Raw genomic sequence first — 25,218 nt, 5'->3', positions numbered from 1 at the left:
GAGAAAAACAGCACACTTAGCCCAACAGTGAAATATGGTAGCCATGATTTGAGTGTGCTTTTCTATCGCTAGTTGAAACAATGTTCGGGAATCCGACTCGAATGTGATCTAAGACAACATGATGACTGAAAGTTTGTCCAAATGTGCAAGCACAATATTCACCCTCAGATGCACATTGGCGGAAGACCACGGATAGACAGTGCGGGATGTGTCATCGTGATGCAAGTTGCAAATTCACATGCAAATCTGCTTTTCGTAGCTAGATAACCGCATTATCGAGGTCACGCACCGCCACATCCGTAGGTATACAGTCAGGTCTCCTATTAGACACATGGTTGAGGGGCGCAATAGGAATCTACGTTATAGGAGACCCAGGGCTTATGGGATTTCATCACTTTGGGGGTGTTGTTGAATATCTCGTATGCCAAAAGAGATAGCACAGTACTGTCTTCGGCGAAGTTTCAGTGCTCAGTATGATCTACCTTTAGGAGCTGAAGATCATCCTTTTAGTTGAGATCTTGGCCGGTAGGGGCGCTTTTCCTGATTTGCACTATATGAACCATGAGGGATAAGAATGCAAAATTTTGTATCATATGATATCTCTAGATCCTGATGTTTTGGAAGATTGGTGTCTTCGGAAGAGTTGTTCAGTAGCTCAAGGGCTGACATGCGGTGGTCATTCTGATACGGAATTACGCCACCAGGCGGCGCTAGTGGGCAAAGAATTTTTGTTTTGCGCATTGTTCAGTAGCCTGATCACTTAGAAAGATGGCGTCTTCGGCAAAGTTGCTCAGTATCACAAGGGATAACATTATTTGATTCGAAAATTTCGAAATTTTGCCACTAGGTGGCGCTAGTGAGCAACGAATTTTTGTTTCGCGCATAGCTCAGTTGCCTGACCACTTAGAAAGATGGCGTCTTCGGCAAAGTTGCTCAGTATCACAAGGGCTAACATTATTTGAGCCGAAAATTTCGAAATTTTGCCACCAGGCGGCGCTAGTGAGCAACGAATTTTTGTTTTGCGCATAGCTCAGTTGCCTGATCACTTAGAAAGATGGCGTCTTCGGCAAAGTTGCTCAGTATCACAAGGGCTAACATTATTTGATTCGAAAATTTCGAAATTTTGCCACTAGGTGGCGCTAGTGAGCAACGAATTTTTGTTTCGCGCATAGCTCAGTTGCCTGACCACTTAGAAAGATGGTGTCTTCGGCAAAATTGCTCAGTATCACAAGGGCTAACATTATTTGAGCCGAAAATTTCGAAATTTTGCCACTAGGCGGCGCTAGTGAGCAACGAATTTTTGTTTTGCGCATAGCTCAGTTGCCTGATCACTTAGAAAGATGGCGTCTTCGGCAAAGTTGATCTGTTTCACAAGGGCTAACATTATTTGAGCCGAAAGTTTCGAAATTTTGCCACTAGGCAGCGCTAGTGAGCAAAGAATTTTTGTTTCGCGCATAGCTCAGTAGCCTGATCACTTAGAAAGATGGCGTCTTCGGCAAAGTTGCTCAGTATCACAAGGGATAACATTATTTGATTCGAAAATTTCGAAATTTTGCCACTAGGTGGCGCTAGTGAGCAACGAATTTTTGTTTCGCGCATAGCTCAGTTGCCTGACCACTTAGAAAGATGGCGTCTTCGGCAAAGTTGCTCAGTATCACAAGGGCTAACATTATTTGAGCCGAAAATTTCGAAATTTTGCCACTAGGCGGCGCTAGTGAGCAACGAATTTTTGTTTTGCGCATAGCTCAGTTGCCTGATCACTTAGAAAGATGGCGTCTTCGGCAAAGTTGCTCAGTATCACAAGGGATAACATTATTTGATTCGAAAATTTCGAAATTTTGCCAGTAGGTGGCGCTAGTGAGCAACGAATTTTTGTTTCGCGCATAGCTCAGTTGCCTGACCACTTAGAAAGATGGTGTCTTCGGCAAAGTTGCTCAGTATCACAAGGGCTAACATTATTTGATTCGAAAATTTCGAAATTTTGCCACTAGGCGGCGCTAGTGAGCAACGAATTTTTGTTTTGCGCATAGCTCAGTTGCCTGACCACTTAGAAAGATGGCGTCTTCGGCAAAGTTGATCTGTTTCACGAGGGCTAACATTATTTGAGCCGAAAGTTTCGAAATTTTGCCACTAGGCAGCGCTAGTGAGCAAAGAATTTTTGTTTCGCGCATAGCTCAGTAGCCTGACCACTTAGAAAGATGGCGTCTTCAGCAAAGTTGATCGGTATCACAAGGGCTGACATTATTTGAGCCGAAAGTTTCGAAATTTTGCCACTAGGCAGCGCTAGTGAGCAAAGAATTTTTGTTTCGCGCATAGCTCAGTAGTCTGACCACTTAGAAAGTTGGCGTCTTCGGCAAAGTTGCTCAGTATCACAAGGGCTAACATTATTTGAGCCGAAAATTTCGAAATTTTGCCACTAGGCGGCGCTAGTGAGCAACGAATTTTTGTTTCGCGCATAGCTCAGTTGCCTGACCACTTAGAAAGATGGCGTCTTCGGCAAAGTTGCTCAGTATCACAAGGGCTAACATTATTTGAGCCGAAAATTTCGAAATTTTGCCACTAGGCGGCGCTAGTGAGCAACGAATTTTTGTTTTGCGCATAGCTCAGTTGCCTGATCACTTAGAAAGATGGCGTCTTCGGCAAAGTTGCTCAGTATCACAAGGGCTAACATTATTTGAGCCGAAAATTTCGAAATTTTGCCACTAGGCGGCGCTAGTGAGCAACGAATTTTTGTTTCGCGCATAGCTCAGTTGCCTGACCACTTAGAAAGATGGCGTCTTCGGCAAAGTTGCTCAGTATCACAAGGGCTAACATTATTTGAGCCGAAAATTTCGAAATTTTGCCACTAGGCGGCGCTAGTGAGCAACGAATTTTTGTTTTGCGCATAGCTCAGTTGCCTGATCACTTAGAAAGATGGCGTCTTCGGCAAAGTTGCTCAGTATCACAAGGGATAACATTATTTGATTCGAAAATTTCGAAATTTTGCCAGTAGGTGGCGCTAGTGAGCAACGAATTTTTGTTTCGCGCATAGCTCAGTTGCCTGACCACTTAGAAAGATAGTGTCTTCGGCAAAGTTGCTCAGTATCACAAGGGCTAACATTATTTGAGCCGAAAATTTCGAAATTTTGCCACTAGGCGGCGCTAATGAGCAACGAATTTTTGTTTTGCGCATAGCTCAGTTGCCTGATCACTTAGAAAGATGGCGTCTTCGGCAAAGTTGCTCAGTATCACAAGGGCTAACATTATTTGAGCCGAAAATTTCGAAATTTTGCCACTAGGCGGCGCTAGTGAGCAACGAATTTTTGTTTTGCGCATAGCTCAGTTGCCTGACCACTTAGAAAGATGGCGTCTTCGGCAAAGTTGATCTGTTTCACAAGGGCTAACATTATTTGAGCCGAAAGTTTCGAAATTTTGCCACTAGGCAGCGCTAGTGAGCAAAGAATTTTTGTTTCGCGCATAGCTCAGTAGCCTGACCACTTAGAAAGATGGCGTCTTCAGCAAAGTTGATCGGTATCACAAGGGCTGACATTATTTGAGCCGAAAGTTTCGAAATGTTGCCACTAGGCGGCGCTAGTGAGCAAGGAATTTTTATTCCGTGGATAGCTCAGTAGTCTGACCACTTAGAAAGTTGGCGTCTTCGGCAAAGTTGCTCAGTATCACAAGGGCTAACATTATTTGAGCCGAAAGTTTCGAAATTTTGCCACGAGGCGGCACTAGTGAGCAAGGAATTTTTGTTTTGCGCATTGCTCAGTTGCCTGACCACTTAGAAAGATGGCGTCCTCGGCAAAGTTGCTCAGTATCACAAGGGCTAACATTATTTGAGCCGAAAATTTCGAAATTTTGCCACTAGGCGGCGCTAGTGAGCAACGAATTTTTGTTTTGCGCATAGCTCAGTTGCCTGATCACTTAGAAAGATGGCGTCTTCGGCAAAGTTGCTCAGTATCACAAGGGCTAACATTATTTGAGCCGAAAATTTCGAAATTTTGCCACTAGGCGGCGCTAGTGAGCAACGAATTTTTGTTTTGCGCATAGCTCAGTTGCCTGATCACTTAGAAAGATGGTGTCTTCGGCAAAGTTGCTCAGTATCACAAGGGCTAACATTATTTGAGCCGAAAATTTCGAAATTTTGCCACTAGGCGGCGCTAGTGAGCAACGAATTTTTGTTTCGCGCATAGCTCAGTTGCCTGACCACTTAGAAAGATGGTGTCTTCGGCAAAATTGCTCAGTATCACAAGGGCTAACATTATTTGAGCCGAAAATTTCGAAATTTTGCCACTAGGCGGCGCTAGTGAGCAACGAATTTTTGTTATGCGCATAGCTCAGTTGCCTGACCACTTAGAAAGATGGCGTCTTCGGCAAAGTTGATCTGTTTCACAAGGGCTAACATTATTTGAGCCGAAAGTTTCGAAATTTTGCCACTAGGCAGCGCTAGTGAGCAAAGAATTTTTGTTTCGCGCATAGCTCAGTAGCCTGACCACTTAGAAAGATGGCGTCTTCAGCAAAGTTGATCGGTATCACAAGGGCTGACATTATTTGAGCCGAAAGTTTCGAAATTTTGCCACTAGGTGGTGCTAGTGAGCAAAAAATTTTTGCTTCACGCATAGCTCAGTAGCCTGACCACTTAGAAAGATGGCGTCTTCGGCAAAGTTGCTCAGTATCACAAGGGCTAACATTATTCGAGCCGAAAATTTCGAAATTTTGCCACTAGGCGGCGCTAGTGAGCAAAGAATTTTTGTTTCGCGCATAGCTCAGTAGCCTGACCACTTAGAAAGATGGCGTCTTCGGCAAAGTTGATCGGTATCACAAGGGCTGACATTATTTGAGCCGAAAGTTTCGAAATTTTGCCACTAGGCGGCGCTAGTGAGCAAAGAATTTTTGTTTCGCGCAGAGCGCAGTAGCCTGACCACTTAGAAAGATGGCGTCTTTGGCAAAGTTGATCAGTACCACAAGGGCTTAAATTATTTGAGCCGAAAGTTTCGAAATTTTGCCACTAGGCAGCGCTAGTGAGCAAAGAATTTTTGTTTCGCGGATAACTCAGTAGCCTGACCAAATTTGTTTAGTATGACAAGGGTTCTCGATTTTTTTCGCATTGTCACGTTTAAGTAAAAGTGCCTAGAGAAAAACACAAACATTATTTTTTACAATCGGATAAAAGTATGGCTAGTATCCTAGTATTTTCAACGGATTGGGAGAATTTTTTATCAACTCTCGAGTCGATATTGAAGGGACCATCGACTCAAAGAAATATCGAGTCAAGGAACTGCAATACTATGGAAAGCCGTTTAAAGGGATCATACTAGTAACCATGAAATTTGATTTTTAATATGGTTCCATGAGTCGATATCGAGTAATTGAACATCGACTCATGGAGGTTTAACTGTATTTGATATGAGAAAGAGTGAGGATCCGTTTCCCAGGTAACAATTTGAAGCTGCTCAAACGCTTTTATAGCTAATTCAATTCAGCCTTTGTTTGAACAAAAACTGTTCATAGCCTGCATTCACTGTTGTTCAGCTGTTAAACATCTAATTCTGGCGATATTATTCAGCCTCAAGCTTAATTGAAGCTATATAGAAGGCTAAATAAAGGTCTTGCATGCGCTTATTCCATCTTTCTAAGTGGTCAGGCTACTGAGCTATGCGCAAAACAAAAATTCGTTGCTCACTAGTGCCGCCTAGTGGCAAAATTTCGAAACTTTCGGCTCAAATAATGTTAGCCCTTGTGATACTGAGCAACTTTGCCGAAGACGCCATCTTTCTAAGTGGTCAGGCTACTGAGCTATGCGCAAAACAAAAATTCTTTGCTCACTAGCGCCGCCTAGTGGCAAAATTTCTAAACTTTCGGCTCAAATAATGTTAGCCCTTGTGATACTGAGCAACTTTGCCGAAGACGCCATCTTTCTAAGTGGTCAGGCTACTGAGCTATGTGCAAAACAAAAATTCTTTGCTCACTAGCGCCGCCTAGTGGCAAAATTTCGAAACTTTCGGCTCAAATAATGTTAGCCCTTGTGATACTGAGCAACTTTGCCGAAGACGCCATCTCTCTAAGTAGTCAGGCTACTGAGCTATGCGCAAAACAAAAATACTATGCTCACTAGCGCCGCCTGGTGGCGTAATTCCGTATCAGAATGACCACCGCATGTCAGCCCCTGAGCTACTGAACAACTCTTCCGAAGACACCAACCTTCCAAAGCATCAGGATCTAGAGATATCATATGTTACAAAATTTTGCATTCTTATCCCTTATGGTTCATATAGTGCAAATCAAAAAAAGCACCCCTACTGGCCAAGTTCTCAACTAAAATGATGATCTTCAACTCCTAAAGGTAGATCGTACTTAGCACTGAAACTTCGCCGAAGACAGTACTGTGCTATCTCTTTTGGCATACGAGATATTCAACAACACCCCCAAAGTGATGAAATCCCATAAGCCCTGGGTCTCCTATAACGTTCTGGTGTGTCTTATAGGAGTGAGCGTAATAGGAGTGCACGTTATAGGAATGCGTTTAATAGGAGACCCGACTGTATGTATATTTCATGCGCTTGAGAACAACAACATCCGATACATCGTGTGACAGGTTCCATGGAATCTATTTCAATTCAATCAAAGAAGTTCCGAGAAATTGATGCAATGCGTATGACATGTGAATATTTAGAAAATTATCATGGTAGGAGACCAGTACCAAAAGCCTCAAATTCCATTGGATGATGTACGTTATGAAAAATTTTAAAGAGCTGCACGACATAAATTGAAATACAAACATTTTTAGTTCCTTTTCATCATTTAACCCTCTAATATCAACCACCTTAAGGCCTTTTGGTGCGTCATCACAAAATGGCTTCTTCCAAAATCATTAAGGCCTTTTGGTGCGTCATCACAAAATGGCTTCTTCCAAAATCATTAACATATTGTTATGATAGTATTGGTATTTGCAACATCGATGAAATATAACTGCTTATCACCTGATTTAATGGATAATTTATGGGAAGAAAAATGCTTCAGGTGGTATTTCAATATTTGATCAACACTTTCAGGTACAGCATTATCAATTTTGCGACCACATACATGAGATTTATATTCTCAAAAAAAATCTCCGATTTTATGCCGCATTTCATTGCCTCACACAACTACACTTGTGAATAGAAGGTGCTTACCTTTTCCATTGTAATTCTGCAGCAAACATTTGTGTTTTGGATTTCATATTACGTTCACTACACTTCCACTAAACAAATCTTTCATTCACTTCCCTTAAAGGAACACATTTCAAACGGGAATCAAATATTTATAAAGTTTTATCAGCCGCAACACTCAAAACTATTATGGCGGTGGTTTTCACTTGCTGCGAATCGACGCCACCACCGCACACTGAGACATACCTGTGTTTATAGTCTAAAATATCCAACTTTTTTTCTGTTGTATTAATTTCAGTGCGGATGGGTTGGGCAAAGCATAGAAACTTGAAATTCATACGTTGTTTGTTTTTCGATTCTCTCAAATCACAAAAACCATCTCTACGAAGCATAAAATCATACCAAGAGTTTATCAATTTGGACTACCCAAAATAATTGAAAAGCTCCACAGTGCGATGCGTCGGGATGCGTCGGGACGCGTCTATCGTGTGTGCACAATCATCGCGATCGTTGAGCGCAGTGATGTCAGAGTTGCTATCTGTAAAATCATAGCATTTAATGTGAATTGATCACAAAAATCATTAAAAAAAATTTTAAATCAGTGATCTTGTGATGGAAAACTATTTGCAAAATGATAAGTTTTTATGATATGCAGCAAATGTTCTGAAAACAAGCATATAAAAATTGCTAGAAAAATCTGTCACCAATCACCTGGCAACACCGTCATCCCTTGCAAACATAAACCGTACCGATGCATAACAAAAATATGCGATTAATCCAATTAAAAACAGAGAAATTTCGTTGCCCTCCATTAAATTGTAATGTTTTCTTTTGATATGTACGATTGAAGAGTTGATTTTGATTTCCAATACTCGTCAATCTACTAAATTTCCCATGTGTTTACATAAAAATATGCTTAACACAAATGTTATATTCTTTGTTTGTTTGTTTTGAAAATACACATGGAAAGGCGACACTACTACTATTACATCAATGATGATTCTAATGATTCTTTGACTTACACGCCGCTTCACCTTAATACAAATAAGACCTACGCGAAATGTCAATTATTTTCTGATACGAAGCCATAAGAAAGGACAAAACCAATTGAGTACTCCCTATTTCATCGTTATCGAAAATGTTACCGTTAGATAATGATCTGTATTTTTCGTTTCCTTTTTTCCCAACACTAATCGCCCAAATTACAGCACAATCGTCGATTCGGTCGAGGTTTCACCCACTTTCAATAGCAGCCCCATCGATGGCATGGAGGTAAATGGAGTCCAGCCGGACAGCTCCCACATACATAACAATGAGGCCTTATAAAAAATGCACAACACTAATCTGTAATTCAACTCTCCCTCCTTAACCAGCATTACGCAGATCTGTACCATCTGGGTCGGGAACACTCGCAGCCGTCTTCGAAAGTGAAACAGGAAAACATGAGCCCCATCCTGCGAGATAACGTTGTGCAGCTGTTGAAGGCAGTTCGCCCGCTAAGCTTCTCGTAAATTCACGTCTGTGTGAGCCTTGAAATAAATACGTGCTTCTTGCCGTCTGCCACAATCAAAAAATCAAAGTGTTTTGTCTGAATCCAAAACGAAACAAATCCAATCATTTATTTATTAATGAAATCTTCTCGGAATATTGTTGAAAGTTTTGCCATCAACGCTTCGCATTTGCTCTGCATTCTGTTCACACACCGGGTCTCGTGCTTTGGAAGGTAAAGCTGGCTTAGTATGTATGATGCTGTAAATATACTTACGTATCATGATTGTTATGTTCGATACGAGCCAACAATCTCCGCCTCAGCAAGGCCATGTGGCAAACATTTTAAAGCGGAGCAAAGCAATCCAACAGTAGCCGCCAGGATGAGAAGAGTAGGCTTTGAAAACAGAGCATGCTATGATGGGGTGCTCTCGTGTGAATGCTTTTCCGCTCCACGTTTAATCTAGTACTGCACCGGAGAACGGAAATTTTCCTCTCGGGGCTTCGGCGTGGAAAGTCTTTCTCCCATTGTTCTCTTTTGCTACAGCGAAGGGCTGCTGCGATGGCATTTCCGAATCATGATCAGCACCACTAGACCAGTAGTAGTCTCCGGCGGCTCGTCTCGACAAGTAACCATAGAAAAGTCACGGGTGTCCGCAAATGCCACTTGCTGGTTCGGGAGTTCTTTCTTTTTTTCGCAGTGGACTATTACCATAAAAATTGATCTCGGGCGCTGCGGTATTCAGGGCTAGAAGAGAAAGTGTTTTTTATGTTGGAAGAGAAAAAATGCAGCGAGATTTCCCAGTGAATAATTCAATAATACTATTATAACCAGATCAGCGGGGTGAATCATTGTACCTGTGTGCGCATAATGAAAGTATGAATTTTATATTCGAAGAAAAAATGAGAGTGCATGATAAGTTGAGTTATTATTATTCATAAAAAGCCAGAGTGAATTTTAATGAAAGTGCTTCATGGAGAATAAAGGAATGTCGGATGTGGATTACGCTCGGAATAACTTGAAGCGGAGAGAGCTGAAGTAAGCCCTGCCTGTTCTAGTAAACGTACAAACAAATTAAATGGACATCTTTTCAACGAACGAGTTGTGGGTAATTGTAGGGTAGCAGGTGATAACTTTGAATCGCTAGAAAATTTTCACAGAACTAACCTTAGTCAAGGCCATTGAAAATTCCCCTATGTCCACCTCATCGTAGTTACCCATGGACGCGTCGCCTACTCTGAATCTTCACCGCACACACTCTTACGCAATTTAAAGTGCACTTGGGATTGCTGATAAATGTTTGTGGTTTCCATAACCCAAATCACTCGCACTAACCACTATCTAGCCATGAACAGGAAATTGGTTTTAGCCTCGGTACAATGACGTAGTAAATCTTATTATCGTACTACTTGGTGCGTGCGGTTACGATGGTGGCCCTGTCAAAAAGCACTCAACACCTATAAACATCCCATCGGCATTGCCAGCGCTCCAATCCTGTCGGATTGAAATTTGTCCTAATTCAGTTAGCAGTTGGGGTTGGGATGGCAGAGGGAGTTCTGCCTAAAAATGGATAATCGTTAATAATCAAATGTTCCCGTTCATCGCCATCGGCATCGATACACACCGATACTTTACTGGTGATGCGAAAAAACCTTTCCTCTCCCGCATCTAACGAATAATTCGTATGCAAATAGAGTTCCTTTTGGTTACATCAGAATGATTTATGGTTCATTTCAGCATGCCCACTAAATTAGAAAGAGGTTCCCCAGACGAGACAGGGGAATAATCGACAAAATTGATGGAAATTAATTCTCCTGTGTAGGTAGATTCTGTTTGGGCAATGCACTCTATTCTAGCTATATAATTATACCGAATCCAACCGAAAGAACCCACAAAACAATTTCAAATTATAGGCAATTTATGGGCTTGTATAATCTCATCAATTTATATTTCCCATGGCTATGTTTTATTTTTCAGAGGAAAATGGAATTGGCATAAGGTTTCACTGATGTTTGTGTGAAATATGCAACTTTCTAGGTACCTACTCAAACCTGGCACACAATTTAACGGCGCGTAGTGAAGCTTTTAGTAATTACTTTTTCATGAACATTGCATCAATATTTTGCAGTGCGAAAATCTGATTATCCAAATGCTACCATCCAACGTGTTTGTCATTATCAATATCGGATGATACATAATTACTGATTTGTTGGTTTTGCCGCAAAATTAACTGCCTATAATTATATAGACTCCTCCTCCGGTGGATGAGAGCTTTTCCATCATCCAAACAACGGCTGTTTGTGTAATCTGTTTCAGAGTGTTTTTTTTTGTTGTTGTTCCGGAGTTTTCTCCAAAATTTTGTTGACTGTGCGATAAAAAGCACTGTGGGCCTATATTTTTATCCTAAACTCTTCAATAATTGCACTTTTCTACCGAAATCGATCACATGATGGATTTCAGTCCTATCAATAGGCTGATGCTAATTTAGCCTTTAACCTGATTATTTTTTTTTTGTAAGAAAAATACCGTTAGGTTAACTTAGCATAAATTCTTTATCCATATTGATCATCGCATTGACCAATGCCTGAACCAGCTTGAACCAAATGGTAAAAAAATGGTCAAATAATTATCTTATGAAATGAGCCAAATAAAACACACTTGCTCAAACTAGGTGCAGTATGCTAATATACCATGGAAAATGTTTATTTGTAAGCCCAAATATATGTAGGGATAAACGTGCAGTTATTCAGCAAGACCAAGTTCATGGTCGTGGGTTCAAATCCTACCGATCGAGGTTTTTGCAAGGGGTACTCTAAGCCCCAATACCTGCTTTTGGCGCAAAATGGCACAGACAACCCTTACAAATGATGAGAATAGCATATATCCCTTTTCGATAGGTGATAACAACTTTTTTTCCTGAATCTTGCCCCAATAACAGAGGTGCAATATTCCTCTGCCATTGAATGTTCTTCTTCTTCTTAGTGTTCTCTATGAGCACTTTCACAGATATTACTTAACTGAGAGATTTCTTTGCCAAAGTTGCCATTTTCGCATTCGTATATCGTGTGGCAGGTACGATGATAATACTCTATGCCCAAGGAAGTCAAGGAAATATACATCACGGAAAGATTCTGGACTGACTGGGAATCGAACCCAGACACCTTCAGCATGGCTTTGCTTTATAGCCGCGGACTCTAACCACTCGGCTAAGGAAGGCCCCAAAAATGTTTTTTTTTGCCATGTTGTTTTCGGCAATTTTCTTTTCCTATTTACCTCAACTCCATCAACAAGAGGAAATAAATTTAGTGAAGACAAGGCATATTTTTTACAATTTTCTGTATTTTTAAATAATTTTTCATCAAAATTTTTAGTTGTTTTAATTTAACTTACTGAAAAGCAAATACCTCGGTAGCCAAACGGTACCATATTGGGCTATTGTCTTTTTTCAGTAAAGTTAAAAAAAATAAAAATGAATGAATAAAATTAATAAAATTTAGGTTTACTTACGTCTGTGCCTACCAGTGATTGTATTGTTAGTACCCGATGAATCCTGGTAAAACTTTTCGAAATTCAATTGTAACATCTTTTCAACCCGGTTGGTAAATGGCTGGGCATGCTGTACCATTGTTACCTCGCGTACCTGAACGAATAAAATAGACCCCTCTGTGCGGTCCTTAGCCTCTTGCTTAGCAACTCCTATCCCTACCTCCTCGCGGTACTGGCCGGGGTACGAGTAACCTTAGGGAAGATCCTGTAACCAACCTCCGGTGGAAAATTTGGTCGTATGCTGAAAGGGAAGGGGTGGTTTGCTTTTGCTTTTGCAAACCTTGAGCGTCTGAACTCCATGTTAGGAGCGGCTCACAACAGCGTCTGTTCCCCGTGTCAGGGGCGGCTGATCATCGTCCGAGTGCCAGAAAAGGACTCTAAGCTAATCTGTGCACTATGGTCCTCCGAACATTTAGGGGGAATGGTCCTCCGGAAATCTAAAGGGTTGGTGTCAGGCCCTGCAAGCCAGCCGTAAAAAATCAAGCAACGAATAATCAACGAGAGAATACGAACCGGGACAATCGGCGAAGACCACAGCAACGTAAAGAAACTAGCGATTGGAAGCTCGGTACGTGGAACTGTAAATCTCTCAACTTCATCTGGAGCACACCCATACTCGCCGACGTGCTGAAGGACCGCGGATTCGGCATCGTAGTGTTGCAGGAAGTGTGCTGGAAGGGATAAATGGTGCGAACGTTTAGAGGGAACCATACCATCTACCACAGCCACGGCAACACACACGAGCTGGGAACAGCTTTTATAGTGATGGGTGATATGCAGAGGCGCGTGATCGGGCCGATCAATGAGAGAATGTGCGAGTTGAGGCTCAAAGGCTGGTTCTGCAGTTGCTGTAGCAAGGGACCCGACAGAACGTGGAACGTTATAGACGGAAACGCCAACAGCAGATCCGCCTCTTTCGGGAGAAAAAACGCCGCCTGGAGGAGACGGAGTGCGAGGAGATGGAACAGCTGTGCCGGTCTCAAGAAACACACAAGTTCTATCAGAAGCTCAACGCATCCCGCAATGGCTTCGTGCCGCGAGCCGAGATGTGCAGGGAGAAGGATGGGAGCATTTTGACGGACGAGCGTGAGGTGATCGAAAGGTGGAAGCAGCACTTCGACGAACACCTGAATGGCGCTGAGAGCACAGGCAATGAAGGACGGGACAACGGAGGAAATGCCTTCGTCGGTACTGCGGAGGATGAAAACCAACCAGCTCCCACTTTGAGGGAGGTTAAGGATGCCATTCACCAGCTTAAGAACAATAAAGCTGCTGGTAAGGATGGTATCGGAGCTGAACTCATAAAGATAAAGGGCCCGGAGAGGCTGGCCATTTGTTTGCACCGGCTGATAGGCAGAATCTGGGAAACAGAACAACAGCTACCGGAGGAGTGGAAGGAAGGGGTGATATGTCCCATCTACAAGAAAGGCGATAAGTTAGATTGAGAGAACTTTCGAGCGATCACCATTCTAAATGCGGCCTACAAAGTTTTATCCCAGATCATCTTCCGTCGTCTGTCACCTATAGTAAACGAGTTCGTGGGAAGTTATCAAGCCGGCTTCGTTGACGGCCGATCGACAACAGACCAGATCTTTACTGTACGACAAATCCTCCAAAAATGTCGTGAATACCAGGTCCCAACGCATCACCTTTTCATAGATTTCAAGGCGACATACGACAGTATCGACCGCGTAGAGCTATGGAAAATCATAGACGAGAACATCTTTCCCGGGAAGCTCACGAGACTGATAAGAGCGACGATGGAAGGTGTGAAAAATTGTGTGAAGGTGTCAGGCGAACACTCCAGTTCGTTTGGATCCCGCCGGGGACTACGACAAGGTGATGGGCTTTCGTGACTGTTGTTCAATATTGCGCTAGAAGGTGTTATGCGGAGAGCCGGGCTCAACAGCTGGGGAACGATTTTTACGAGATCCAGTCAATGTGTTTGCTTCGCGGATGATATGGACATTGTTGGCCGAACATTTGAAAAGGTGGCAGACCTGTTCGAGGTGGTCGACGAGTTCGTCTACCTTGGATCCTTGATAACGGCTAACAATAACGTTAGCCGTGAAATACGGAGGCGTATCATCAGTGGAAGTCGGGCCTACCATGGCCTCCAGAAGAAACTGTGGTCAAAAAAGATTCACACCCGCACCAAATGTATCATGTACAAAACGCTCATAAGGCCGGTAGTCCTCTACGGGCATGAAACGTGGACGATGCTCGAGGAGGACTTGCAAGCACTTGGAGTCTTCGAACGTCGGGTGCTTAGGACGATCTTTGACGGTGTGCAGGAAAACGGTGTGTGGCGGCGAAGGATGAACCACGAGCTCGCCCAACTCTACGGCGAACCTAGTATCCAGAAGGTGGCCAAAGCTGGAAGGATACGATGGGCAGGGCATGTCGCGAGATTGCCGGATAGCAATCCTGCAAAGATGGTGTTTGCGTCGGATCCGGTTGGTACAAGAAGGCGTGGAGCGCAGCGAGCTAGGTAAGCGGATCAAGTGCGTAACGATTTGGCGAGCGTGGGGCAGAAACGAGGATGGAGTGATGCGGCCACGAACCGAGTATTGTGGCGTGAAATTGTTTATTCAGCGTTATCTGTTCAGATGTTAACTAAATAAATGAAATAAATGAAATCTTTTCAACCCAAATAGCACTGGTGTATGAGAAAATAACACAAATTACATTTCAAATAATTTGTAGCATATCTTATTGACGATTTTCAATTTTGGTTACTAAGCTATTACATTGTAACTTACGCTTTGTTTACATTACATAGGTGTTGCATTGGGCATCGCACGTAACTTAGTCTTGAGCTGTAAAAACTAATAAGTTACATTGAAGTTGAATTTTTGGTTCAAAGAAACAAACAAAAACAAGGTTACAAATAGATTGCTAAGTAATGTATGTGTAACAGCATCATGTTTGGTTACCATGCGTCATATATAGGGAAAGGGATGGTAAAATGAACTCCGAGCTTGTTACGCATCCACAACAAATTTTATTTTTATCACGAATGTACAATTTAGAGCATAAATTAGAATGTTTTTGTGATAACGGAGATAATTTGAAGTGAAAACATCGACGAAAACCAAGAATTTAGAAAACCACGTTTAAAAATTAGAACTGATGCAATTTTAGGCTCGGATGTGTTAAGGGTTTTCGATGAGGGGATCATCGTGATGATATGATGTCGAATCAGACGCCTTTACAACTGTTTTACTTTTTTACAAGGGGTGATAATCATTTATAGATGTATTTTCAGAAATGTGATAAGAAGAACTTGTTACAATAAAAAATAAATTAATAAATTAAGTACAATTACGCGAGTAGACAAATCACAGAACATACGCAAGTAACACCAAGCATTATAACATTGCACGTACTATACTAGTATTCTACTGCATATCAACAATAATGCTGCAACCTGCGTTAATTCGACAAATTACAAGAGCTGTCAAGCAAAAGAGCATTAACGCTACATTACAAATGTATCAATGCACTAATGGCTCCATCCCATTACCCCGAACGCCATTACCCCGAACGCCATTACCCCGAACGCCACTACCCCGAACGCCACTACTCCGAACGCCACTACCCTGAATGAGCCATTACCCCGAATAGTATGAGATACAGTGCAGTATCTTTTTTGCGGGCAAAAACGCATCCTAATGAAAACTGGTAATTAATGACGCGTAAAATTCGTCGGTAAAATGTTCATCATATATTTTCCCTTCTGTTATATGTCAGCTATTCTTTCAAAATATCCTGTTGGCAACTATCTTCATCTCATTCTTTCTGATACAGTGCCTGTTTATCAGCTCAGGGAAATTTTCGCAGTTCAAGGGTTCATACACAAATTTCATAACGCCAAAAATTGCCATTTTTAACACCTACCCACCCCCTCGTACCATTTTTTTGTTTGAAAATTCTACATATTGTGTATGAGCTGTAACATTTTGAGGACAACCACCCACAACGTTTTTTCCCCCTTCAGCGTTACGAAATTTGTGAATGGGCTTCTAATTAAATAAGCCTTTTATTGGCTGGGAGCTTTCCTTGTCAGTTCACCATTATTTTACCATGTGCCTCTATGCCCAGGTACGCCAAGGGAATGTTCAATGCATAAGATCCGCCACCAGAGGTGTTCGAACCTATAACCATCAATATGGTCATGATGAACAGCTGCGTGATCACCGGTATTATGACTTCTTGGTGGTGTTTATATTTCAATTTTGTTTTGAACAAATATTTTCCTTTCTTATGAATATAGGTTGTAGCATAACGTTGTTACAGTGATCATTCACGTCATAGCTTTTAAAATTTCACCAGAAATTTGTCCTTCTTTCTTAAATAGGCTGTTCTTTAAATTTTCGTTGAATAAGCTAGTCACCAATATTTCCATATAGAACAGCTTTTTTTAAAAGAATATATCCGGAAGGCATTTACTAAAGTAAATCCCGCTATAATTCAGAAATTTTCCCTTTCTTTTATCTTCTTGTATTAAAACAAACCGGTCTCTTATGGATTTTCTCACCACTTTTCTGCCATAAAGATAATGAAGAAATATCTTGAATAAAAAATGTTTGTGGTTATCTCATCGAAATTCAAATTGATGATCCCATAAACCAACGAATGATTTTACTGTAGTGGCAATCAGAGGCCGCCGTTTTTCTAACATGTACAAGTGTATTAACGTTTTCTTTCTATAGCGGAACGGTTGTCTATCAGATTGGTCTTAAAGCGGGTTCCATAGAATAACACTTGCAGCGACTATCTCAGGATGATCTTCCATGACCATCGTTTACGAAACAAAATCTTTAAGAAGACCTTAATGCTTGTAGCCCGACACCTACAAAAATGACTAAAGGAAGTGGGTACCGACGTCCAATTAGAGACTTTACTACATTCTAATTTAGCATATGCTAATGCTATGCTTTCCACAATAAATTCAACCTTCTTTTAGAAATAGGCTGTTCTTCAGAGCATTGCAATGTGGCTGTGTGAATCTCACCAAAATTACCAAAGGACAAATCCAAACAAAACATAGTATGTAAAAATGATTTGCTGAAAAACTAGTTACTTTTTATCTTCTAATATTTAAAAAATACATTGCTGAGCCAAACTCGTTAAATACTCATAAGGAATCGTACAAGAGCGGTTCCATTTGAATTCGAATGTCGGTTTACTTTTGTATTTTTTGATTTGGCTGAAATTTGGCATATGCTTTCTTTATACCCAAAAATGCCTATTTGCATCATCGGTTCGCCATTTTTACCCTAGCGTTACTTTTGAGAAGGGCCTAAGAAAAAAGCCTTAACAATTTTCAAAAAATTAAAACTCAGAAACTATTTGTCTGATCGGTTTGGTGTCTCCCGCAAAGTTTTAGGTTATTGTTGGAACTATCTGGAAAAAATATACACAGTAAAAAAAAAATTGTAATTTTTTTTTATTTCGAATATAAAGCTTAAAAATCCATTTTCACAAAAATCGTATTTGTGATTTTTTTTATTTTTTTATATGTTAAAGTAGACAAAAAATGGAGTCTTTTGCACAGTGGGTCAAGATGGAGAAATCATGGACAAAAAAGTTATGATTTTTTGAAAAAAAAAAGGTGAAATTTTGAAAATGGTCATAATAAACTTTTTAAATATTTTTAAACTCGATTTTATGAAAGTACGCATAATTTACAACAAAAAAGGTGTACGGAAAAATCAGGCTAACTTTTACCGTTTTAAAGATACAGCGATTTTAATACAAAATTATGATATAATTTTCAATTTTCGGTTATTATAATATAACTTAAAAACGGTTTGTCCGATCAGTTTGGAGTCTTCCGCAAAGTTTTAGGTTATTGTTGAGACTGTCTGGAAAAAAATATACACTGTAAAATCAATGTTATTATTTTTTATATATCGAAAATAAAGCTTAAAAATTAATTTTCTCAAAAATCGTATTTTTGATTTTTTTTTATTTTTTTTATATGTTGAAGTAGACAAAAAATGAAGTCTTTTACACAGTGGGTCTAGATGGAGAAATCATAAACAAACAAGTTATGATTTAAAAAAAAAGGTGAATTTGTTGAAAATATTTCCTCATATACCATTTTTGTTGAAAATTTTGCGCACTTTCATAAAATCGGGTCGAATAGCATTCAAAAAGTTTATTTAGACCATATTGAAAAATCTACCTTTTTTAAAAAATCATAACTTTTTTGTCCATGATTTCTCCATCTTGACCCGCTGTGCAAAAGACTTCATTTTTGTCTAGGGTCAGTGTTCCCTTAGTGGACAGTCCCCTATAGTCGCACTAGTGGCTTTTTACGGCCGTTTTGCTATGAATCTTTTCAAAATATTTTTTGACATGAAGGTCAGGAACTATTTATCTAAGTACCATTGATACACAGCTTGATTTTGTTCAAAAAATGATCGAAATAATTAGTTTTGCTTAAAATTTGAGCTCCCTTGCGCCTATAGTTAACCTATTGTTCCTATAGTAGCACTACTGAGAGAAACTATTTTTTATTATACGAAATAATTAATGAATTAAGTACTTTTTTTACATCAAACGAAAGCTTTTGATCCACACTTTGAAGGAAAAATATAAAAGCTTTGTAACAATACGGTTTTGATTAGTAGTGCCAACGCCGTGATTCTAGTGCTACTATAGGAACAGAAGCTTAGCTTAGCTTAGCTTAGACTGACTACACATATCAATGATTGCTATTCCGTGATTGACCGAGGTCAGTGAAAATGCACAAAGAATCAACCAGAAGATCGGCTGGGATTTGCCATAATCTTCTTCAGTGTGCATAATTCAGTGCCTCTATTTATACATGGTCAATAACGGCGCCGGCCACGTCCTTGCAGTCAGGTGGGATTGGGGGAAGGAATGTTAGTGTGTAACCTTTGCTATCTGGAGACCGTGTTTGCCTCTGCATCTCCACAAAGGTTACTGGGAGGGATGTTTGTTAATGGGGAGGATCGTTGGGTCACAGGATTCACTTTGATAAGCGATTAGACCATGATAAATAATCATTTGTGAGCTATAAATATGCTTATATGTAAATATAATATTTTCATTTGGTGTGCACAATATCTATGTAGAGAAAAATTATGCCGACACTTGAGGTGACGAACCTATCAAAGTTTGTTGAATAAAGTGAACCTTTCGCAAGTCTACACTCGTAGTGTCGAACCATTCAAAGTTTTTTTTCAATAACAAAAATAAAAGTAAAAGGAAAAAGGCGTTTTGAGAAAAAAAAAAAAAAAAGGACGTAAATAATTTATGAATCAGAGTTTATGTCGACACTCACAGTGACGAACCTTTCATAGTTTGTTGAAAAATCATATTTACGTCTCACCGTTGTTACGATTAAAGGTGCAATCATACATATTTTATAGATTAGATATAGTAGCATAAAACGAGCTCACCAATTGATCCGTCATCCTTGAGCAGCAACAATCCACTTTCAGCTTCACTCGTTTGCTCGGCTATATAAAAACACACAGAGAAAATAGGCGCGCGACCCGAGAGGGAAAACAACTGACGACTGCTCGGGCTTTCTTGACGCACTGCCAAGGAGCAAGCGTCAACGTCGAAAGATCAAAAAGAACTTCACTAGTGCTACTATAGGAACAGAAATTAGAAATAGTGCTACTATAGGCACATGTATTCCTATAGTGGCACAAGCGATAATAAATGCAAACATATGAATTTTCGCAGTTTTCATATTTTTCCCACAAAACCAAGATAAAAAGCTTTCAGATGATGTTAAAATAATGACGCTAGCGTTATTTTTCGATTTTATACGAATATTTGTTCTTACCTATGCGGCTATTGGTACATCGACCCTACCGAAAATTGAAAATTATATCATAATTTTGTATTGAAATCGCTGTATCTTTAAAAAGTTAGCCTGATTTTTCCGTATACCTTTTTTGTTGTAAATTTTGCGTACTTTCAAAAAATCGAGTTTAAAAATATTTAAATAATTTATTATGACCATTTTGAAAAATTCACCTTTTTTCAAAATATCATAACTTTTTTTCCATGATTTCTCCATCTTGACCTACTGTGCAAAAGACTTCATTTTTTGTCTACTTTAACATATAAAAAAATAAAAAAAAATCAAAAATACGATTTTTGAGAAAATTGATTTTTAAGCTTTATTTTCGATATATAAAAAATTACAATTTTTTTTACAGTGTATATTTTTTCCAGATAGTCCAACAATAACCTAAAACTTTGCGGAAGGCACCAAACTGATCGGACAAATCGTTTCTAAGTTATAATTTTTTTGAAAATTATTAAGGATTTTTTTCTTAGGTCCTTCTCAAAAGTAAGGCTAGAGTCAAAATGGCGAGCCGATGATGCAAAAAGGCATTTTTGGGCATAAAGAAAGCATGTGAAAAATTTCATCCAAATCAAAAAATATAAAAATGAAATTTGGGAAAAAAGTCGTCATTTTCTGTGGAACCGCTCACAACTATCTCCCCACTCTCTAACTTGAATAAGTCTCAAAATGTTATGCATTCGGAGTAATGGCGTTCGGGGTAGTGACCCATTCGGGGTAGTGGCGTTCGGGGTAATGACCCATTCGGGGTAATGGCTCTCGGGGTAATGGCGTTCGGGGTAGTGTCATAGAGTCGCACTAATATTACTTTATGAATTGCTTGGTTACTTTATAAACATTTTTGCATTAGTTCGACTATATCAGGGCCTTTTTCCACTTTAAACTACTTTAAGGTGATTATAGAACGAAGCCACACCTCAAATTTCCAAGAGCACAAGACTTGAGAACCAAACAGCGCTCCGCGTTGAAAATCCATCCCATTGGTCACCACCAGCAAACATGCAATGTGATTTGGTTTTCAACGCAAACTGTTGTAAGATACTCTCGTCTTGTGCACTTGAAAATTCAAAGTTTGGCTTCGTTTTATAATCACCTTAACCTTTTGATCGTCGCGCGAGTAGTCGCGCGTTGTACTTTGTACAACACCCTTGGTTCTGCGAATATCCCAGGACCACTTAGAAAGATGACGTTTTCGGCAAAATTGTTCAGTAGCTTAAGGGCTATTATTATTATAGCCAAGAAATTCGAGATTTTGACACTAGGCGGCGCTAGTGAGCATAAAACTTTTGTTTCTCAGATCTCATGATCCTGACCACTTAGAAAGATGACGTCTTCGGCAAAGTTGTTCAGTAACTCAAGGACTATCATTGTTTGAACTAGTTGATTCAAAATTTTGTCACTAGGCGGCGCTAGTGAGCATAAAACCTTTGTTTCGCAAATATCTCAGGAGCCTGATAACTTAGAAAGATGGTGTCTTCGGCAGAGTTGTTCAGCAGCTCAAATTCTTTCATAGTTTAATCCTTAAAGTTCGAGATTTTGCAAAATAATGATAGTCCCTGAGCTTCTGAACAACTTTGCCGAAGGTGCCTGTCTAAAAAGTCGAGATTCTGCAGTATACGCAAAACAAAAATTTTATGCTCACTAGCGCCGCCTGGTGGAAAAATCCCCTATTTCTTGGCTCAAATTATGATAGCCCTTGAGCTACTGAACTACTTTGCCGAAGACACTATCTTTGAGTGGTCAGGCTCCTGAGATATCTGCAAACAAAAGTTTCATGCTCACTAGCGCCGCCTAGTGGCAAAATTTTGAATCAACTAGCTCGAAACGTGATAGTCTTTAACTTACTTATCAACTTTGCCGAAGACGACAGCCTCCTAAATGTTCAGGATCCTGAAATATCTGCAAAACAAAAGTAAAAATGACATGTCCACTAGTGCCACCTAGCGGTCAAATTCAAAATTAAATGTGGTACCATCAGATAGCACTTCACCTTCAGAACAACTTTAATAACGACCCCAAATTTCTATATTATCTGGATTTTAAGATATGACGATTTCAAACTGTGGTTTCCTCGAACCGTACATAGTGCGTTCATTATTCTGCGATTTCCATGTACATTTGTTAATTTTACCGTATTATAAAGGGCCATAAACTGTCCAGTATTGTTCTTATGAAGATTCTTAAGGAATACATTTTGGTTTGGTGTCGATAGATATCTTTGTTTTAAAATAATAGCATATAAATCACAACTGTTGTACAAAGTACAACAGCGCGACAGCCCGAAGGTTAATGGTAGGCTTATGGCAATGCAGCTGCTTTATATAAGCAATGATATGATACTCCATGGTTACTTGGGTAAAGTTACATTTATAATGTTCTATTTACAACTTGTGTGGGGAATTTTACTCTTTGTGCCCCACGGGATGACGAGGTTTCGTTCAAAGTGTCAATCCCGTAAATGATTGTATTTTGTGTAGCTTGATTACTTTTAATCGTCAGCTTATCAGTTGCTGTCTTCATAGTCAAATTTTTTTTCTAGAAATCCAACTCCTACAGGGCACGTTATCCGGTATCAACCCCTATGAAGCTTATGATTTGATGTCTGAGCAGCAATGAATTGCACAAATCATTATATTCATATTAACTTAGCTTAGCTTAGCTTAGACTGACTACACATATCAATGGTTGCTATTTCGTGATTGACCGAAGTCAGTGAAAATGCACAAAGAATCAACTAGAAGTACGGCAAGGATTGGCCATAATCTTCTTCAGTGTGTATAATTCAGTGTCTCTTTTTATACAGGGTCAATAACGGCGCCGGCCCCGTCCTTGCAGTCAGGTGAGATTGGAGGAAGGAATGTTAGTGTGCAACCTTTGCTATTTGGAGACCGTGTTTGCCTCTGCATCTCCACAAAGGTTACTGGGAGGGATTTTTGTTAACCTTCCAGTCGTCGCGTGGTTGACCACCGTCATAACCACCACGCTGCTGTTGTGTTCGAAAAGCGAGGTTTTTTCACCAGTGTTGTACAAAATACAACAGCGCGACGACTGAAGTGTTAATGGGGAGGATCGTTGGGTCACAGGATTCACTTTGATAAGCGATTAGACCATGACAAATAATTTGACGCGAGCAAAAGATCACTACTACCTGCTTCGCGATCCACGCCCTTTAATAAATCATGCCACGCGAGCGACGCGCAACACGATTGATCTTGCTCACATCACCCGCCCCCGCAGGAGCAAGTGACGCGAGCAAAGGATCAAACACTACTAACCTGTTTCGCGATCCGCGCCACTATTTTATCATGCCACGCGAGCGACGCGCAACACGATCCTGCTCACATCACCCTCCCCCCGCAGGAGTAGGTGATGCGAGCAAATGATCAAACACTACTAACATGATTCGCGATCCGCGACACTATTTTATCATGCCACGCGAGCGACGCGCAACACGATTGATCTTGCTCACATCACCCGCCCCCGCAGGAGCAAGTGACGCGAGCAAAGAATCAAACACTACCACTCCAAATCTTTATATTTATATTAACATTTATAAACAGGGGAAAACGCGCCACCATTAATTTAGACGATGTATTTTAGAATGCTTTTTTACACCCAAGATTAAAGAAAATGAATAAAAATTCTACTCCATGTATTTTTTTTTTTTTTCTCAAGATAAAATCGTATAAAATCGTTTTCACATCAGCATGTATACTATTATTGGACAAGAACATCTGATCAAACGCCTGTAGGTATGCAAACATGATTGTGTGCGTACTGTACAGCACGATCAACGCCGTGTTCAAGCGGGGAGTTTTACCCAGCATAACATTTTTTTTAATTGATTTATTAACCCTAGAACTAGGGGTGGGACAGCTTTTGATTTTGAGATAACTCTTGAGTTAAATTTAGAGCAACTCTGAGTAACTCCCGTTGCTTGTTTGGGACTGTTCATAGCAACCCGTGCGCTAGCTTGTTATTGTGTTGAAATCTATGGCATCAATGACGTGAGTTTACGTACATAGATTTTCTTTCTCTGATTGTAGATTGATGGAATGGACAGATGCTGTCAGAAGGACGTGATCTAGGGGAAAAGCACCAATTTTCGACCCATACATACGATTTTGGCCTATTTTGTATGAAAATCCGAAAATTGGCACAGGATTCTTGTAGGTCAAAAATTAGTGCTTTTCCCCTACGAATTCCCAGAGCTGCAAGTCCACATTTAACGAATATTCGTGCGATAAGTATGTGCGATATCGAGTTCCAGAGCTTCTGGGAAGCCAGAGGAAGTTGATAATAGCTGTTACAAAATCTTCTAGTGCTCTACCGAATACTACTAGAAGCTAATGGGCTGAGCTAAAACGCGTTATCTGTTATATTACAATCGTTATGTAATTTGGGATAGATCAAGCAACTTATGGACTATGATAGCGAGTGGATGGTAACTGTCGTCAGATAACCGGACTCTGTTTGTGTTGAAAAGTGCGTTCAGAATATCACTTCAGGACAGCACATTTTACTCGAAGAACGTTTTCCGGTTGCTCCAATGGGTACTGCAAGCTAATCCATTTTAAAAGGCAAAAGTCCACTAGGAGCAAAAACGTTCGAGTTTTTTAAATTAACAACAGCATCTATAAATTTGCTTATAGTAGATGCTATCCTTTAAGAGCGCCTAATTAAGAGTTGCACATGACCGTGAGATTGAAAGTTCGTTCATTATTTATGAATTAATTTGTTCGAATTTATTATGATTTTCTTCAGATTTGAAATAAGGTTAGAATCAGACATTTCTCATTATGGTGGGAAATATGATTGATGGATTCAAATATTGGCGTTACTGAATTAAAGATTCAGTCACTTCATCAAGAACACCCAAATTATGACCATCCCCGAAATTCATTATTGTAGTCGAGAAATTCTGAATTCGTTGGGTGCTGCAAATCTGAATCACAATCTTCACAAATAAAAAACACTGTTGATTTTAATTTCAATGTCAATTTCCATTTTGTAGTAACGGAAGTTGTAACGGAACTTTACACAGACTATCCAGAGATCATGTGTGAATTGAGATACCTCCCCAACTCGTTGTCCCCTTCAACGAGTTATGGAGAGTTGACTGTAACAAGTTTGTAGATGACATCCGTTTTCGCCGCACCCTCTGCAGCATGGGCACCACAGAAGTTCTTATCTTT

At 40.1% G+C, this 25,218-nt stretch overlaps 2 protein-coding genes across 2 annotated transcripts in view; both read left to right on the top strand.

Annotated features, from left to right (window-relative positions):
* LOC5568566 (protein CASC1) overlaps positions 1 to 8,696 on the top strand; it is an 88,556-nt gene extending 79,860 nt beyond the window's left edge. The window contains exons 9-10 of the mRNA XM_021850110.1: positions 8,339 to 8,402; positions 8,504 to 8,696. Of these exons, the coding sequence (XP_021705802.1) occupies positions 8,339 to 8,402; positions 8,504 to 8,641 (202 nt within the window). The 3' untranslated portion in view covers positions 8,642 to 8,696. The remainder of the gene's footprint in view (positions 1 to 8,338; positions 8,403 to 8,503) is intronic.
* Positions 8,697 to 9,152: 456 nt separating this feature from the next.
* Positions 9,153 to 25,218, top strand: part of LOC5568567 — a 111,337-nt gene continuing 95,271 nt past the window's right edge. The window contains exon 1 of the mRNA XM_001652347.2: positions 9,153 to 9,657. The gene's annotated coding sequence lies outside the window, so the exon portion shown is untranslated. The remainder of the gene's footprint in view (positions 9,658 to 25,218) is intronic.

This window comes from Aedes aegypti, chromosome 3 (genome assembly GCF_002204515.2).
Source record: "Aedes aegypti strain LVP_AGWG chromosome 3, AaegL5.0 Primary Assembly, whole genome shotgun sequence".
Taxonomy (NCBI): Eukaryota; Metazoa; Arthropoda; class Insecta; order Diptera; family Culicidae; genus Aedes; species Aedes aegypti.
Note: the sequence above shows the minus strand (reverse complement) of the source record. Positions and strands in the feature narration are given on the sequence as shown.